At 39.4% G+C, this 18378-nt stretch overlaps 1 protein-coding gene across 1 annotated transcript in view; it reads left to right on the top strand.

Moving 5' to 3' along the window:
• Positions 1-2259: 2259 nt before the first annotated feature.
• lamb2 (laminin, beta 2 (laminin S)) overlaps positions 2260-18378 on the top strand; it is a gene marked incomplete in the record, with an annotated part of 35202 nt that continues 19083 nt past the window's right edge. Inside the window, 13 exon segments of the mRNA XM_024294013.2 lie at positions 2260-2430; positions 3173-3308; positions 4928-5001; positions 5068-5256; positions 7041-7104; positions 10173-10375; positions 10448-10568; positions 10645-10833; positions 12591-12770; positions 13470-13582; positions 14563-14642; positions 15761-15896; positions 15973-16131. Of these exon segments, the coding sequence (XP_024149781.2) occupies positions 2389-2430; positions 3173-3308; positions 4928-5001; positions 5068-5256; positions 7041-7104; positions 10173-10375; positions 10448-10568; positions 10645-10833; positions 12591-12770; positions 13470-13582; positions 14563-14642; positions 15761-15896; positions 15973-16131 (1686 nt within the window).

Raw genomic sequence — 18378 nt, 5'->3', positions numbered from 1 at the left:
AAAAAGAGAAATTAAATCAGATTTTTTTTGCCTGACAAAATTCACTAAATTACTTTAAAGACCCACTCTGATGAAAAATGAATTTTGGGTGTTTTTGTCATATTTTTATGGCATTTTTCTGATGATTGAAGACATGCAAAAAGTAGATTAAACTTAAAATGGCAAATGAGTATTTCTGTATTTAAATTGGTGTGAATCAAGAGCAGAAGAAAAAATGTTGTTTGAAAGAATCATATTTGTGTCATAGAAAATACTCTGGGCGGACCACAAGCTTTCTGCTCCACTCCATTTTGATGGTTTCACTTACAGACAAATACATCTATAAGCATCTTTGTTTTCCTCCTCTGAGCTTGAATATTGTTGTGGTGGGGGAAAAAAATCTTTTTAGATGCATCGATTATTATCTATAAAACCTTCTGAATCATTTTATGAATTTTAAATAATCGATAATCAAAAAATTAATATGATATAAAGTAAAAGTAACAAACAGAACTAAATGCATTTTTCACTCTGACATTTTTGAAGAGCCCACAAACATGGCTGACCTTCCAGATCTCGTTATATGACCGGCCCCATTTCACTTTAAGCGACCGTTTGGAAACATTTCGGCATTCATAGTGTTGAGGCTCAATTGGATAAAAGTCACGTGGTGTGTAAGTTATGTCACACCAGAATTAAATATGTAAGAAACACAACATATTTGTGAAATCATAACGTGCTGCAAGTTAGACACTATTTATTTAGTTTGACGTGAGTTAAAGAGCGTTTTAATAAAGCTGGTCTAATGATAAAACAACTTTTTCTTTTAGTTAAGGTTGTTGAGTTCAGGAAACATTTTTCTCTTTTGATGCCGTGAAAGATTTTTGATTATCAAACAAAATATTTTTCATGTAAGAATTTTTATGTTCTCAATAAAAGTTAAACAATTTTACAGATCTTGTCTTAACTTAAAAATGCACTTTGGTGAAGAAAAGTAAGTTATATTGGTCTTGTAGTGAAGAGAAACATTTCTAAAAAAAAAACATGCAGCTCTGATATGCATTGATAATTGCTTCACAATCTAATTATTACCTCCTGAATTGTAATTGATTGTGATGTGCCTCCAGATTCCAACCTCTGGTATCTGGTTCAAAATGTTTTGAAGCCCAATGAGGCAAATTCCTTTGTGATTTTGGGCTATATAAATTAAATTGAATTGAATTAATGTTTTTGAAACAGATATATTTAGAGTACAATTCATCAATATAAGAAGAAACTTTTGAACACTAATATGCTTTAAAGCCTTCAATAACAGGTCTTAAATGTTTTTAACTATTTCATGCTTTTGAAAAAACAGCAGTTAAGTAGAACTGCTCTGTTTATTTCTGGTAACACTGGTACAGTTTTGTTTGTTCACCTGAAAACCCGAGTTAAGTCCTCCAATGTGGCGTTCAGGATGTAGCAGCTGTGTTTCCACCGGCTGCAGAGGAGTCACTCTGCACTTCAGAGAGCGGAAATGTCGTTTCAGGAGGAACGGTTGAATGTGATTGACGGTGGATCTCCATGTTGTCATGCAGACGGGACGATTAGGAGCAGCTGTTTGGATGGTCTATAGATTGACAGGAGGAACACGGTCTCCTCCTCAGCACAGACATGCATGGAGGAGGAGCGGAATGTGTGACGGCTGCTGTTCTAAAAGCTTATAAGGTTTATTTTAACTCCCACACATAGGCCGCCGGTTCAGTCACACCGAGGCTCCAGTCCTGAAACAGACAGTCTCACTGCTCTATCAGAACTCCACTATCAGCCTGTAAAACTCCTGCTTCTGTATCATGTGATAAATGTAGGAACCCCTCATGATATGCTTGACTTCCTCTGTATTTCTGGTCGGAAGCTTTTGGTCTGTTGTCCATCACTTTGGAGACAACAAGTCTGAAGACCTGAGATAATCCCAACAAAAAAACCTTCCCGCTCAGGCTGTCTGTCTGAATGTTTTCCTTTATAAGCACGAGTCACTGATGTCTTCAATTTATTCTGGATAACACAGGAATAGTTTGTAGAAAAAGCACCTTTGTACGACTAGTTTAATCTTGAGACAAGCCTCACGTTTAGCCGCTTCTTCCCTGAGGTTATTTTAGGAGAAGTGAAAAGAACTTTGATGCAGTTTAGAGTAGACATCTTAAGTCTCGACTTTGAGAATGGGTCCACTGTATAATATCGACGGCGCTCTGAAATCCTGCTTTCATATGACCATCATTCCGTTTTCTCCCTCCAGTTCTGGCCGCCGCAGTCGGCCAGGAGCCGGACCACGGTCTCGGCCACGGCTGCGCCCATGGGAGCTGCTATCCGGCCACCGGAGACCTGCTGGTTGGAAGAGAGAAAGACTTGAAGGCCTCGTCTACATGTGGGATGAGGCGGAAGGAGCCTTACTGTATTGTTAGTCACTTGCAGGTGGGTGTAAGGTTTAGCTCAGGGCTCTGCAACCTGAGGCTCCATAGCCAAATCCGGCTCTTTTATTCCTCCATTGTAGCTCTTTGGCTTTGAAGAAAACTTGGAACTTAGCAAATGAATGAATTCATGTTTAGATTTTTGACATGTCAGATAGGCCTAACTGATTAAAATGATAATAAAAGGTTTAATCTTCTGTCAGAGTGGTTCATTATCAGAGTGACATTATCTTATTGCATTTACATGTATAGATTCTTAAATTATTTGGATTCTACTCTAATGTTGTCATGTTTTTATTCAGTAGTAAAAGAAAATTATGAAGGAAAACAAAAGTCAATAATAGAAAATTTCATGTTTCTTGCATTTTAATTAAAGTAAATCTGCTGCTGCTGGAGGATCTGATTAAACACATTTTGAAAGGAACTTGAATGTGCTACTATCAAAAGTAAAAGAAGTTAATTTAGTTATATGTAGAAAAACTCAATTGTAAAGAATGTTCTGGATCAGAAAAAGCTCACTCCTTAAACTTTATAGCTTCACTTTGGGAATCGAAAGCAATATATAAGTCCTGAGATGAGTTTGAGTTTTCTGGAAACCTCTTTTCATCAACATGTGTATTATCTTGTAGTAAATTAAAAAAAATGTAATTTTCCATCAGCAGAATGTCCGATCTTCTCCAGCTTCTGTCCTTTTTCTGCCTGCAGTCTCTGTTTTGTGATGTTGATGTTTTTCTGCCCTGTCGCAGGATGAGAAAAAGTGCTTTGAATGCGATTCCAGGCGTCCTTATCATCCGGTCTACAACACCATTAACCACCGGATCGAGAACGTCATCACCACCTTCAAGCCTCACCGCAAAAACTCCTGGTGGCAGTCAGAGAACGGTGAGGAGATTTTCTACTGATTTACAGGTTCACTCAGTGTCAGAGGTTGGTTAGAAAAACTGTGATTTAAAGATTTAAAAAAAATCTTATTAATGATAACATCAGTAGCTGCGTTTCTATTACACATATGCACAAAACTTCATCAAAATACTAGAAATGTTGAAAAATACAATTTTGCAATTCCTTTATATCATAATTATGTGAATAAACACAAACCAACTCACACGATAAGTCTTTCAAAAACAATACTTTGATTTACAAATATTTCTCTCACGGAGCTAGCGCTCCTCATCATCCATCAAAGGAGACAACGGCGTCTTTTTCAGGCCATGGAGCGGCGAGCTACATAGGGGTGGTTACGGATGAAGAGATTTGGGGGAAATGGTGGTTGGTGATTTTACAGAGAAGCTGTGGATCCAACTGTGATGCTGTGGGACCTCACTAGTGGTGCAGTCACTGTTGGTCACATGACTCATTCGATTTGAAAAAAGTGTTTCTACTGCATTTTTGTGAGATGTATTATTTCGATACGCCTCCGTCAAGAGCAAGAACATTTTATTGATAAATGCAAATGTATTCAAAATTGTTGGGTTTCCATTAAGCAAATTTAGTATCACAAATCCAGTTTGTGAAATTTCATATTCAATGGAAACACAGCTAATGTTTGAACACTTATGAACTGTGGAGACATTTCAGACCAGCTTGAAATGGGCTTTAATAATAGAGTTGGTTTATGCGTGGCTTCTGATCAGAGAGAGAAGAAAGCGGGAGGCAAATGTAGGATTTTGTTTTTTATTCAAATCTATTTTAACAAGTTTGTGTAAAAACTTGAGAATATCCAAAAATTCAAATTTATCCCTATCCCTACGGCTTCTCCCAACCCAAACGTTTAGCCCTCCAAATGAACACTTATGGAAATAGTGTCTTCAAATTTGAACGTTACTAACCCCTTGATGATGTCATCAATAGTTGCTGGTCATCTACATTAGCATGTAGCTGCTAGTGCTCAGGAAAGACATAACAACATGGGTTTTATCATTTTAAAAAATCACGCTAAAATGAAAAAGTTTCTGGATCCAAAATCAGCTCTGATCTAGACCAAAATGAGCTTTTTTAACCTAATTCTATCAGGTGGTTTTAAAGTGCATATGAAATACTGACTCTTTACAAAAGTGTTGTTCTAAAAGACTGCAAATGATTAAGTCAAGCTTTGAGGAGAATTACAGACAGGTATGAAGGCAGCAATTTGTTCCTTCAGGGGAAGACATTTGAATGTTTTATCTTTTGGAACGTGTCAGGATGAGAAAAACATCTTTAGAAAACTCGTCTCGTTAGTCATTTAGAAATCAGGGAGGAAGAGTGAAAGTGGTCTTTAGTGTGGAGTGGCTCTTCAGAATCCAGAGCTCAGGAAGTGTATGGACTTTTCCGCCCAGCTCTGCCAAGACTGGCTGTCAGGAAACCATCCATCACAACCAAAACACAAATCCCCGTGACCTCACTGCCATGCTCCACGATGGTGCAGATAATAGAGAGGGTTTTAAATCCACAACTTCACACCAGCCAGGCATGGTTTTAGTTTTCTGTTTGTTAAAGAATTCTTCCACCACTCTGTTCCTCAGGAAAGTCTGATGTTTTCATCCAGCTGGATCTGGAGGCGGAGTTTCATTTCACTCATCTCATTATGACCTTCAAGGTAACTTTCAATTATCGTCGTATATTTTCAAAAACAAAAGATAATTCTGAAGCTGGTGTCTTGCAGACTTTCCGTCCAGCAGCCATGCTCATCGAGCGATCGGCAGACTTCGGCCGTACCTGGCAGGTGTATCGATACTTCTCACACGACTGTGCTGCTTCCTTTCCCGGAGTTTCCCATGGTGCTTTGCGTAACATTAACGACGTAATCTGCGAGTCCCGCTACTCTGACATCGAGCCGTCAACAGAGGGAGAGGTGAGTTCACAATTCACTCACAGTTATTATGACAGCAGGTAATATTTTAGCGCCTTTTGAATGAAAGAAAGATGTGGTTTGATTCAGAGTAAAATGGATTTATGACCACAAGTAAGGCTTTGTCACTCTGGACACAGGCCGATTGGCCTCTAGGTTCATTTTATTGGCAAAGTTTTTGTTTGTAAAAATAGAAAACAAAGACAAAAGATACACAGTAAATCTAATGCTTTATTATTTGGTTTATTTTATTCAAAAATGTTTATTAATGCTACAAACATCTCATTTGTTTAATTAAAGAATGGAAAAATGTGAGAAATCCATGAATGTTCAACATTTCAGACGCCTGTTATCTTCTGTCACATAAAGCCATTTGATGTTTCCTCTGCACATCAAATATACGTTGGTTTTCTGGACTTCATTCGTTGCCACATCATGGAAAACATGGATGATGTTGAGCGAGTCGCTTAGGCTTGTAAGTTTAGGAGAGTTCTACAGAGGCGCTGGAAAGCATGTCACCATGTCTCGGTTCACCAGATCATTCAGAGATGCTCGCAGTACGGTGAGTTTCACCATTTACTGCCTGAGGTGTACCTGGATGACGGCCGTTTTAAACGTTACTTCTGTCTGTCTGTGGCCCACTTTGAAGAATTTCTGTCCTGCGTTAAACCGAGAGGAGAAAAGTAAAAATAAAACTGGAGGATCCTTTTTATTATTGTCTTGATTAAAATAAGAAAGACATCCTAAGCCCATGGAGCTGGAGCGATCCCAGCCGCAACAACAGCACCCAGCTAGCACTACCACCCAGGGTCTGGCAGAGCTAGTGAACGGCTAGCTAGCGTAGTGGGCGTGATCGCTCCAGCTCTGTGGGGTCTGTGGCTGGCGACCTGTCCAGAGTGTATACTGTCTTCACCCAACAGTAACTGGGACAATCTCCAGCAACACAGGATAGTACAGGATGAAAATCGCCGCATCGAGCAGCCATGTTTGCTGATCGAGTCACTGAAAACGTTACCCACCTAAAGCCGTCTACTGCCCAAATCACGCTGCAGACGCCTTGAGCTGAAACCGCGCTGCAGGTCCTCAGATCGTGTCTGCATATTGACTTAACATTGAAACTCGACGCCCCTGATGTGCGAATCGCGTCTGATGTGAATGCAGCATTACGGCTTAAGCTTCAGTCACATGCACCAGTACAGGGTCTGCACTGTACGCATGCTGTGGGGTTTTAGGATGGCCAAACCCGTGGAAGGTCTCCAACAAGAGCAATACATCTCAAGTCATAAAGACCCATTTTTCCTTAAAAATAAAATTATGTGGAAAATACCCCAAACCAAGTTGACCACAGAAAACATTTCAGAAATCAGATTACACTGATGTCACTATGGGTTCATCTTCTAAACTATTGTCAAAGTGTAACCGGTGATCTTTTTATTACGATTATGCCATTTTTAGGTCAAAATCAAAAACCTATGTTGTTTTCTAGGACATAGTTTCTGCAGAGCGACAAGGGTTCATTAGACATTTGCCTCTGAGCTGTGGAGCCGAGCAATCCCACCCCCTCTTCCCCTCAATCTTCTTTCCGCTTCAATCAAAGTCTGAAAAAAAGGGTGTTTTTTACAGACCTCAGAAAGCCTCAATCCAGCATTTTTCTCTTTTTTTGAAAGCTTTTGCAGTAAAGTCAGAAATCACTCATTTATTTTGAAACCCAACTCCACTTATGTAGTGCTAAAACTCCCAACATCAGTCATACCTGCAGTTTTAACCTCATGTGTTCCTCTGTGAAGGTGATCTACAGAGTTCTGGATCCATCCATCAGGATTGAGGATCCATACAGTCCTGCCATCCAGAGTAAGTCACCCTCATGAGTCCGAACGCCATGAGTCAAAAAATACTCTTCTTAGCTTATTACATGTTTGATCACTGAAATGTTGTCTCTTTAGTCACTTCTGTTAGTAAAGACTGTTAGATTTTGGACTAGTGTGGATGTTAGTTTACGTCTGTCGTCATCGAGGGACTGAGACCAGCGCAGTTGGTTTCTCTGGGGGTGTGAAACACGGACACGCTGCTCCGAGGACACGCTGTGATGTGGAAAGCAGCTGTTCCTCCACACACACACACACAACAACACACACAATACACACACACATGTCCCGCCTCTTATGTTTAGACTGGCAGGACATGAGAGCTTTCCCAGAAACCCAGACTATGTTTCCAGGACAGCAGCGAGTGCTGGCGTGCTCTGATGTGAAATGTCTCCTGGAAGTGGCTCATGTAGACCTCATCCATCCTCATCATCGTTAATCCATTTGAGTCAGTTGCCTCCTTCTGTGGTTTGAAGAACAATTCTTAAGTCATGATTGGTGAACAGAAATGTCACAAAAATGGGTTTTTGTGTAATTTAGTTGTGTTTTGGTGTTTTTGGACTCTTTATCAATATCAGTTTATAACCTTATGTTGGTCAGTGGGTCAATGTATTTTAAACTAAATATGCTGATCATTTCTATTTTATAGTCAGACAATCATTTTATTTGTACAGCACATTTAAAATCAGTCATAGTGGATCAAAGTACTGTGCAGACAAAAACAACAGAATGAAAAGAAAAAAACAAACAAAAAACTACTATAACAGTACCTCAAAAATCCAGCACTTACAGACGTGTCATCCAACAAGCAGATTTATGATGGAAAATAAATATAAAAGTATATGTAAATGTTTTACATAAAAACGTAAAATATTTTATGCAAAATGTAGTGTTTTTATCAGAAAAGACTCAAATCTGATACGTTTTTTTTCCCTTCTGAGAGAAGACGGCATTTAAAGGTTATGTTTGTGCTATGACAGTGATTTTTTTTCACAGTTTATAAAATGCCAAATCTGACAGATGTAATCAGACAAAACAAATCAATTAGATTATAAATACATGTGACTGTTAAAGGGATTTATCCAGAAGCTTCTGAGGCACAGAGAAAACTTCTAAAGCAGTCATAGTGAGGCTGAAATTCAGTCAAATGAAAGACATTGTTAATTAGGTTAAAATTTAAAGCACATTTAGCTAAATTAATGGATTAGAAACACTGCTGAGACATCTGTTTGTGCCATTTTCTACTTCAAAAACCTAGAATAAGTTTTAGCCCAAACTTTAATCTAATCTCATCCTCGCTTTGAATTGGCTGGAAAATCAATCCATAGATAATGTGTCTTATCAGATATTATTCCAACTCTATGTTGCTGATGTGTAAAAAATGTGTTTTTACGATGATTTTTCTGATTTTTCTTTTTTCTAAAGTCATATTATGGAGGATTTATGAAATATCAAAGACAGCAAAGAGTTTTCAGCAGTGTCAGATTCTGCTGCTGGTTTGATGAGAGCAGCTCCTGGCTGCTGCTTTCACTCTCAGCTGAAGGGGATAACTGTTCTCTGGAGTTTGAGGAGCTGCAGGAGAGATCATGTTACTGGAGATAAAGCCAACAAGGCTCGGCCAGAATCTGGCAGAAAAGAAATCCCCCTGTGAAGCCTTTTAATGGCTATGCTACTGCTTCAATGTCAGCAGGGATTACGTGACACAAAATAGGGGAAATTTGCTTGGAAAAAATTGAGAGAAAAGGTTGAAAAAAAGAGCTTCTTGATGAAACATTTGCTTACATTTTACAATTAAAAAGACATTTTTCATACGAACATTATGCTCATTTTTATGCGTTTGTTTCTGTTGGACTTTTACGATAGTTTATTTTCAGTTTTATTTCAGGAGATTGAAAGGAAGGAAAGACAAATCTCCCAGGAAAAATCTTTTTTTCTTTCTATTCCTCCCCAAATAGTTTAAAAGGTAAAGAAAAATAAAGGAAACATTTCATTATGTTCATCTTTTCCACATTTCCCTCTTTAAAATTGAGCTTTAATGGGACATTTAGGTTATAAGAACCTTTTTTATTTACATAAATTTAAAGAAGAAAGTTCTTGTCAGACGATTTCATCAATGTAGACCTAACAGTTAACAGTGAACCATTTAGTGAATGATATGTACAATAAATAGAACTACAGCAGCATAATTTAGATAAACCTGAACAAGAACAGCGGAGAAGCTGCACAATCTGTTAAAACATGTTAAAGAAACAAAAAAAATCATTTTTGCCACATTTTTTATCATTATCAATTTCATAAGAGTAAAAAATTACTCAGATTAAGTTGAATTACACAAAATCTGCTCTCAAATGTGTCTTTTTTATATTTCAGCCCTTATTTTAGACCATTGGTGATTCAAATTTTTTAAAAACGTTTTACTTTGTTTTTGTTGGTTTAATGCAAAAAAGCAGCTTATCTTCTTTATTTTTGCAGATGTTTCTGCAACAACCTAGCATAAATGTCTCCCCAGATTGTTGTGAATTAGAAGTAGTTTTTTTTCCATAAGTTAGAATTTTTTTTTAAATGAACACATAATTTCTTTTTTTTTTTTAACCAAGGTTCAGTGTAGGTTTTCCCGTTCAGGCTTAATGTTCTCCCTGAAGAGCAGCTCCGACCGTCACGCTCCGCTGGCTGACCTCCAGAGCTGCTGTTTTTCCATTTCCAGGAGCTTTGCTCGAGTCCAGGCCTCCTTCGTCTCTGTTTAACTCTGAAATCCACGTTTTGAACATTTTTCAGCTCTCTCTAAAAGAAAAAAAAGTGCTTCTCTGGTGTTTTCCTTTGAGCTCAGAGTGAGTCAGCTGAAGGCCTTTTTTCCACACTTCTCTTTTAGACTTGTTTGGAATCATTTTGTTGTTCAAATTGTAGCTTTTGTCTGTGTTTTTACCTTTTTTTTCCCTTCTATCTTAAATTCACGCTGAGTTGTGCTTTGCACATAACCCCCCCGCCTGACTTAAAAAAAATGTTTCATGTGACTCACAGTTTCCACATGAAAGCCGAATCTTTTCTTCTCCTCAGATCAGCTGAAGATCACCAACCTGAGAGTGAACTTCACTAAACTTCACACCCTGGGAGACAACCTGCTGGACCCCAGAGCAGAAATCAAGGAGAAGTACTACTATGCCATCTATGAGCTGGTGGTCCGCGGGAACTGCTTCTGCTACGGCCATGCTTCAGAGTGCGCCCCCATCGAGGGTGTCAGGGATGACATAGAGGGAATGGTGAGCGCACTGACGGCGTTTTCCTCTGGTTTACTCATTGTTTGGTTGAACTCCTCCTCTGGACTCTTTAAGGTTCACGGGAGATGTGTTTGTAACCACAACACCAAAGGTTTGAACTGTGAGCAGTGCGATGACTTCTACAATGACCGGCCGTGGAGGCCGGCCGAGGGCCGCAACACCAACGCCTGCAAGAGTGAGTCTGGTGACACCAGCTCAGCAGAGGATCTCACTGCAGACTCATGAGTCGCTGCCTGTCTCCTTCTGCCCAGAGTGTAACTGTAACGACCACTCAAACATTTGCCACTTCGACATGGCGGTGTACTTGGCCACGGGGAACGTCAGCGGTGGAGTCTGTGATGACTGTCAGCACAACACCATGGGGCGCAACTGTGAGATGTGTCAGCTGTTCTACTACAAAGACCCCTTCAAGGATATTCGAGACCCTCATGTCTGCAAACGTAAGAATGTCCACTATTGCTGACTCATGTCTGCAAACGTAAGAATGTCCACTATTGCTGACTCATGTTTGCAAACGTAAGCATGTCCACTATTGCTGACTCATGTTTGGAAACATAAGCATGTCCCTTACTGCTGACTCATGTTTGAAAACGTAAGCATGTCCACTATTGCTGACTCATGTCTTCAAATGTAAGCATGTCCCTTTTTGCTGACTCATGTCGGCAAACATAAGCATGTCCCTTTTGCTGACTCATGTTGGCAAACGTAAGCATGTCCCTTTTTGCTGACTCATGTTGGCAAACGTAAGCATGTCCCCTACTGATGCGTCATGTGTTCAAACGAAAAAAAGCACATCCCTTATTGCTGCAAGCATGTCCCTTATTGCTGAGTCATGTGTGCAAACTTTAACACATAAGGTGTAATGCTATAACGCAAACTGAAACGTCCTCCAGGAGAAGCAGAACAATGTTTACAATGTTAATGATCTGAACATTTTTGTTAGAACTTCTCCTTTAGAGAATCCATGTAACAATGTATCATATTAACAATCTCATTATTTCACTAATACATTTTACAGTATGTGAACTGGATCAGATTAATATAAATATATTCAAATCATATAGTAGATTATTAATGTATTTCTAAACAAATGTGTATATTGAATTAAATTTAAGAATCAAAAGAATAGAAAAAAATCTGATTGGAATCGATCCGGGCTTTTGTGACTCGAATCAAATCACTTCTGGAAAGTATAATCCATACCCAGCCCTATTGCTGACTCACGTCTACAAACACAAACATCTATCTTATTGTTTAGTCATGTGTGCAAACATAAACGTGCTCCTTATTGCTGACTCATGTTTGCAATGCACATGGAATGTACCATTGCTGTCCATGTTATTCGTGTTCATGCTGTCGTACGATGTCCTCACGCTACACTCTAGTTGTTAGTATGGTGTGAGTTTTGGCTCATTACTGACCCTGTACACTAGTGCCCGTAGGACGTCTGTAGGATAACCACACCAACTACACTGTGATTGTTTAATTTCTAACAGTCAGGCTACACCCAGGGAGCGCGCATTATAACCTCAGCAGCACTAATAGGATCCCTGTGCAGCCCCTAGAATATGGGGAGGTGTTGAAAACAATTCCTACAAAAGGCCTCCCTCTCACCTACTTCCCCCTACTCACAATAATAAACACACAGGTGATACAGAACTTTGTATTTGTATACATCAGTTCATTTTTTAGCCTAAGAATTGTTTCCTTTTTTTTAAAATGTTTAAATAATTCCTGTTTTTCGAAATTTTGCAGGTTTGGTTAAAATGCCGTAATTCTGCTTTTCTGGTTAACCTTAAACTCGTCATGTGATGATACCCAGGAAAGATCAAACAACTTTCTTTTAAAGTTGGTAGTGGCTCATACAAACCAGAGATACTGACGAGGTTGGATTTGAGTTGCGTTGGATGCCTGATGGAAATCTCTGGCAGTCACGAGATCTTTAGAATAAATGTGAATATGAACTGCAGGAATTAAAATAATGTTAAAGAATGATGAACGCTCAGAAGTGACTCATTCATGTGGAAGCTCCTGGCTTTGGAGTCATGTGAGGCAGAAAGAAGCCTCTTCCTCGTGGGTCCTTGAAAAACAAATGTGGATTTTACAGATGCTATTTTTTTCTCTTTTAAATCATCTGAGCGGAGGAAGTTTTGTGTGGATTATTAGTGAAACATCCCTGTTGTTTGTGTTTTTACAGCTTGTGATTGTGATCCGGACGGCTCACAGAATGGTGGAATGTGCGACAGCCACACTGACCTGTCGCTCGGCATGATGGGAGGTCAGTGCCGCTGCAAGGCCAACGTGGAAGGCCCGCGTTGTGACAAGTGCAAGACCGGCTTCTTCGGCCTGAGTGCGGACAGCGCGCAGGGCTGCCAGCGTGAGTAACACACAGGTTCTCAGCTGGCTGCAGGGGCTCATGGGAATGCTAACTAGGGCTGCCACGATTAGTCGACTGATCAACGGCTAATCGAGTATTAAAACAGTCTATGATTAATTTAATTGTCAACTAATCATTAGTTTATATTATATGGAGTTGGAATGTTGTAAAGTTGAAAGTTATAATGTCCTGCTAGCTTTTTGAACTATTTTGGCATTTTTCAAGGTTTTTAGGCTATTTTGGAGTTTAATATTTTAGCTGCATGCTGTTTTGGCTTATTAAGATTTTTTTGTTTGTTTTTTAAGCTAATTTGGATTTTAGCTAATAGTTCAGCTGCCTGCTAGCTATTTTGGCTAATTCAGGCTTTTTTCAGTTTTTTAGGCTACTTTGCCATTTAACTCATATTTTAACTGGCTATCAGCTATTAGCTTCAGCATTTTCAGCAATTAACTTCAGTGTTTTTACCTATCAAATTCAGTTTACAGCATTCACACTAGCATCATTGCTGGTTATGCTATATATCTAGTTTTTAGTTAGTTTAAAGCTAATGATGGTTAAGATGTGTGCTTTACACCCAGTTTGCGCATGACCTGATTAGTTGAATAATCAAAAAAAAAACATCTGTGATTAGTCGACTATTAAAATAATTGTTTGTGGCAGCACTAATGGTAACCCAATGAATCCTCTTTAAACCTCCAGCTTGCCGTTGCGACCATCGAGGAACCGTGTCGGGAAGCTCCCAGTGCGACCCGGTCAGTGGAGACTGCTTCTGCAAGCGGCTTGTGACGGGGCGGAGCTGCGACCAGTGTTTGGTAAGAAGATGGAAGGAGTCAAACAAAAGTCCTCAGTAGTGATTTAAATATCTCCTTAAAGTTCGTTCTCCATACTTTCTTTTTCTTCTGTCATTGCTGTAGTTTCAGCAAATTCACGAGATCCCCCAGCTCAGGTTAACGCCCAGGTTAACATCGGAGCTTCTGTGTTTATATTCTTTGATTTACTGTAACTTTTCAACCGTTAACACAATCAACGTAATTCTGGAAGATTCTGAAGGAGAAAAGCGGAATCTTCAGAATCTGCTGGAATTACGTTGATCATATTAACAGGTTAAAAGTTACAGTATGTTAAAGATTCTTGTGCTCCTCTTGCCTCCTTTCTTCTTATTTCACCTGGTTTTCCTCTCTGCCCTTGTGAGGGTGGATGCTGATGAGTTTCCTGTTATATTTTAACCTCTTGTTCCAGATCCGCTCCGCCAGGAATACTTTAGACGGGAATGTGAGCTCCTGCTTGGGTCACGCGTCTAAATTTAGTGCAGGGATTTATTTGAGCTTGGTCTACTGGGTGTGTGTTACAGCAGGCCTACCATGGGCAGGCCTGGACCTGATCCTTCAGTAGAACCTGGTAATGAAAAAAAAAATCACTTTAATCGTGGATCGTCCACCGGATGAAACTCAAAGTCTGCTGCCAGAGGGGCGGGATTTTGTCAAGCTTAGCTGCACGGTCACTCATGCAAACTGAGGGGGGCGGTTATGTCACATCCTCGGGTTCATCTGACCCGTGCTGAGCACCTGGGCTCCACTCCACAAAAAGAAAATAACTTAAAATGTATTGAAGAAAGATTTAAAAACCAGAGAATTAAGGAAAATGATGGATTTCAAAAGGGTGATGGGGTTACTCTCATAGAGATCATAGACCTGGAGTGGAGGTTCTGTTCAGTTTGATTGTCCGGAGGGGGGTAAAGCCCGTTAGCTGTTTCCTGTCGTCTGTCAGTCACTGTTTTGACTTTTGCTTCCAGCCAGAACACTGGGGGCTGAGCCACGACCTGAGCGGCTGCAGAGGCTGTGACTGTGATGTTGGAGGAGCGCTGGACAACCTGTGAGTGCTGCCCCAAACCCCGCCCACACACGGTCTGCTACACCTGAAAGCATCAAACACAAACTCTCTGTTAAGCAGAAAAGACCATAAAGAACTCTGGGAAATACACATAAATACTAAAAAAAAAAGAAATCACATTTTGAGAGATGCTAGGTTCTTTTTATATTTTTGCTTTTGTTTGTGCCAAAAATAGGCATAATTCATATTTATTATTCAAAAAAAGAAGATCATGAATGCAAATCAAAATTTCTTAAAGGCTTAAGTTTTAAGACTATGCAACTAATTCTAGTTTTGATCAGTAGAAAACGATCCCAAATGGCTCTTTTACTGTTAAAGGTTGCCAATCCTTGTAATAAGGGTTTATTTATAATGTATTATCAACAACAAAGGTAAAACATTTTCTAGCTTTTTTATTTTTTAGGAATTTTAATGAATCAAAATATAAACAAATCTCTTTGATGACTGTAATGAAGAGTGGTCCGGTTTTTGAATATCTTTTTTATGAGTATGGAACTTTCCTAAAATTATCAAAACATTAAAAACTAAATCAAATATATTGTTGCTTGAAAGTACACCAAAAAGAATAGTTTTCTTTTTTTATTTACTGAAGCAGAGAATTTAGAAGAGCACCAGAAAAGAAAAAACAAATCTTCCCGCTAACTAATAATATGTATACAGTCAAAAAATAAATGATCTATTGTTTTTGTGTTTTCTTTACAAAAACCACATGAATTAACTTGAAAACCAAACCTTAGTCTTAGAAGTTCTTTGCAGCGGTACGTATCATTTAGAATTTTAAAATGAACTTCTCTGGACTTTGGATTGATTGGGAATTTTATAAAACTTGATTTCAATTTAGCCAATTTGTCTTTGGTGTAACATTGTGAGATTGCATTTCTTTTAGAAAATTTAGGAGAACCCTCTTCTACAAAGGAAGCCCGTATGAATGAATTGGACAAATGGGATCTGGTAATAGAAGGACTGGGAATCAGAAGCTGAGCTGGAATTTGTTGCTGAATTAGAGTGGATGATAACTGAATTAAAATCTTATTATATTGCTTCCTTTCGTTTAGACCAAATTTGTTATAAAACATTTCAAATGGTTGTTTGTTTTTCAGTTGCTCCATGGAGAGCGGTCAGTGTCGCTGCCGCAGTCACATGACAGGACGCCAGTGTACACAGGTGGAGTCTGGGTACTTTTTTATGGCCCTGGATCACTTCCTGTACGAGGCTGAGTTTGCCAAAATGGGGCAGGTGAGACGACGGCACGCTCTGCTCAGAGAAACGCCCTGAATATGGGTCTGATTTACCCTCAATGGGTTTTTTACAGGGCTGTACTTTGGAGACCAGGGAGCACCAACCGGGCCGCCCTGCCTCCTGGACAGACGTGGGCTTTGCCCGAGTCCCCGAGGGCGGCACCCTGGAGTTCACCATCAGTAACATTCCTCACTCCATGGAGTATGATTTGCTTATCCGCTACGAGTCGCAGGTTTGTGTCCATGTTTGCTTTCCATTAGGGATGCACCGAATATTCAGCCAATGAAGATATGCATCTTAATATTGCAAAAAAGTCAACCTTTAGTGGGAGTGAGTTTAATCCAAACTCTTCCCTTCTCCCTTTCTCTCCATTTGAAGGGGGAGTTTAAGTGTAAGTGTGTCCACTAAAATTATTTTTTAAATCCGACCCTCCAAACAGAGGAGTATAGCGTAAGGGTAAAGCGTGTAGCGCTGAGAAGCGCTTTTCTTCACGTGGGTGTGCTCTGAACCACACAAGTTTCCATTTAAATATACGTAATGACTTTTTGTTGTAGCATGACCTTTTTAAAGTTATAAAACTGCTGTTGTTATGTATATTAAAGCGCTGGAAACTCTGTGCTAAAGCTAGCGGACCAGCGATTATTGGTGATATCATCGAACTAAAGTGACATCCAAAATATGTGACACTATTTTTTTATAACTCTCCGTTTGGAGGGTAAATGAAGGGGAAGGGAGAAGGGAAGAATTCGGATTGGGCCTAAGTAAGGCCAAATAGTGATGTAACAGTGAGTTTTTAATCAATGTGTATCAATGATCTTGGGCTTTGGCAGTTTGGAGATATTTTAAAGTGACAGAGCGACAATTTGCATCAAATATGAGACTAAAGGATCTATGGGAGACTGTCAGCTAAAACCTTTAGAACCACTGCATTCATAAACGCCAAGCACCCAGACTAGCAAATCGAATACGAGAGAGAGATCGCTGCAGCTAAAAGGAAAGCTAGAAGCACTTTGTCTGTGCCCAACATGTTTGAAAAAATGAAAAGGTTTTCAAAGAATAGTGCCAAATCAAACACAATTACAAATAAAATATTTAAGTTTATGGCTTTAGAAGGCTTAAGACTTTTGCAAATGTCATTGTCTCCATTTTATTTTGCAGCTAAAATACTGTTATAGACAAATAATTGTTTTGATTATTTTATTAACCTTTATTTATCCAGGAAGTCCCATTGAAATTAAGAAATCTGTTTTACAGGGGAGTCCTGGCCAAGAGGCGACAAAAAAGCATATTTGCTTTTAAAAAATTAAATTAAAAAATAAATACAACATTTCATTTAAAAACAGTTTCTCTTGTGCTCTCAACTTGGACCTAAAACCATTTAATGAAAGGAGTTGTGTAAGTTTCTAGTCCTTTTGTAGCATGTTCCATGTGGAGGGGACAGCAGATACAAAAGCTCTTTTTCCAAAAACTCCTGGCCCCGGATAAATGTGTTCTGAGTCTCTGTGAGTCATAGCTGAGTCACGGAATCTACAGGAAGTACTGTCGCCAATCTGGAGTGAGTTTATTGCAACCGTCTGCCTCTTTCCACGCCTCTACCACGAGACCGCAGATGTAAACAGCGTCTACTTTAATAACGGCGGCTCAGGAGAATTGTACAAGTCATTGCTGAAGCCTTTGAGGGAGAACCATTCCAACAATTGATTCTGTCAGCGATCCTTTTGGATTTACTTACATTTATTCCTTTTTGTCGAGATAAAAGGAGCATTTGGGTGACGTCGCTGCAGAACTGCGCGTGTCCCTCTCGCGCGCGCGCCGCAGCGTTACTTCTCATGCGCTGCCACGTTACAGTCTGATCAGATGCACGTGAGAAGCGCGTTCAGCGGTATTTAAAATAAATAATCATCCTAACAAGAGAACAGCTGGATCTTCTTTCTGTTTGAAAATACGACCAGGTCCTTTCAAGTTTGTCTCGCGCTCCTCAGACGGCTGCGTCTAATTCAGGCTGAAGCTGGAAAAATGCGGCGAAGATGAAACTTTGGTTGGTGATTTTATGTGCATATACGCAACTTAGAATTTATAAGCTACAATCAAAACAGTGGAAAAAAAGAAAAACGAACGTTAAACAAACAAATAAGTCCAAAGTACATAACCTCAGACGTGAAATCTATTTCTACAGAGTAAATCCTCATCTAAAAATGTTGACAGCATGCTCCTCTTGTTGTTTTAAACTGCTGCATCGGTACATTCCATTGAGGAAAACAACAGTAGGACAATGATTGGTACATTGTTGAATTGTAAAGTAGGTGTTAAAAGGTCTTCACGGACCCATTGATGAAGTCTGCTCCCATTGGCTACCCGTCATCTGTCACTCAAACCCCCCAGACATTCGACGTCAGACCCACAAACGCTTATTGAGCCATCTGATTGGTCAGTTTATATCTCTAATAACTTGTTATAATGGAAAAAAATCTTTAAAAAA

Source organism: Oryzias melastigma, linkage group LG7 (genome assembly GCF_002922805.2).
Source record: "Oryzias melastigma strain HK-1 linkage group LG7, ASM292280v2, whole genome shotgun sequence".
NCBI classification, from domain to species: domain Eukaryota; kingdom Metazoa; phylum Chordata; class Actinopteri; order Beloniformes; family Adrianichthyidae; genus Oryzias; species Oryzias melastigma.
Note: the sequence above shows the minus strand (reverse complement) of the source record. Positions and strands in the feature narration are given on the sequence as shown.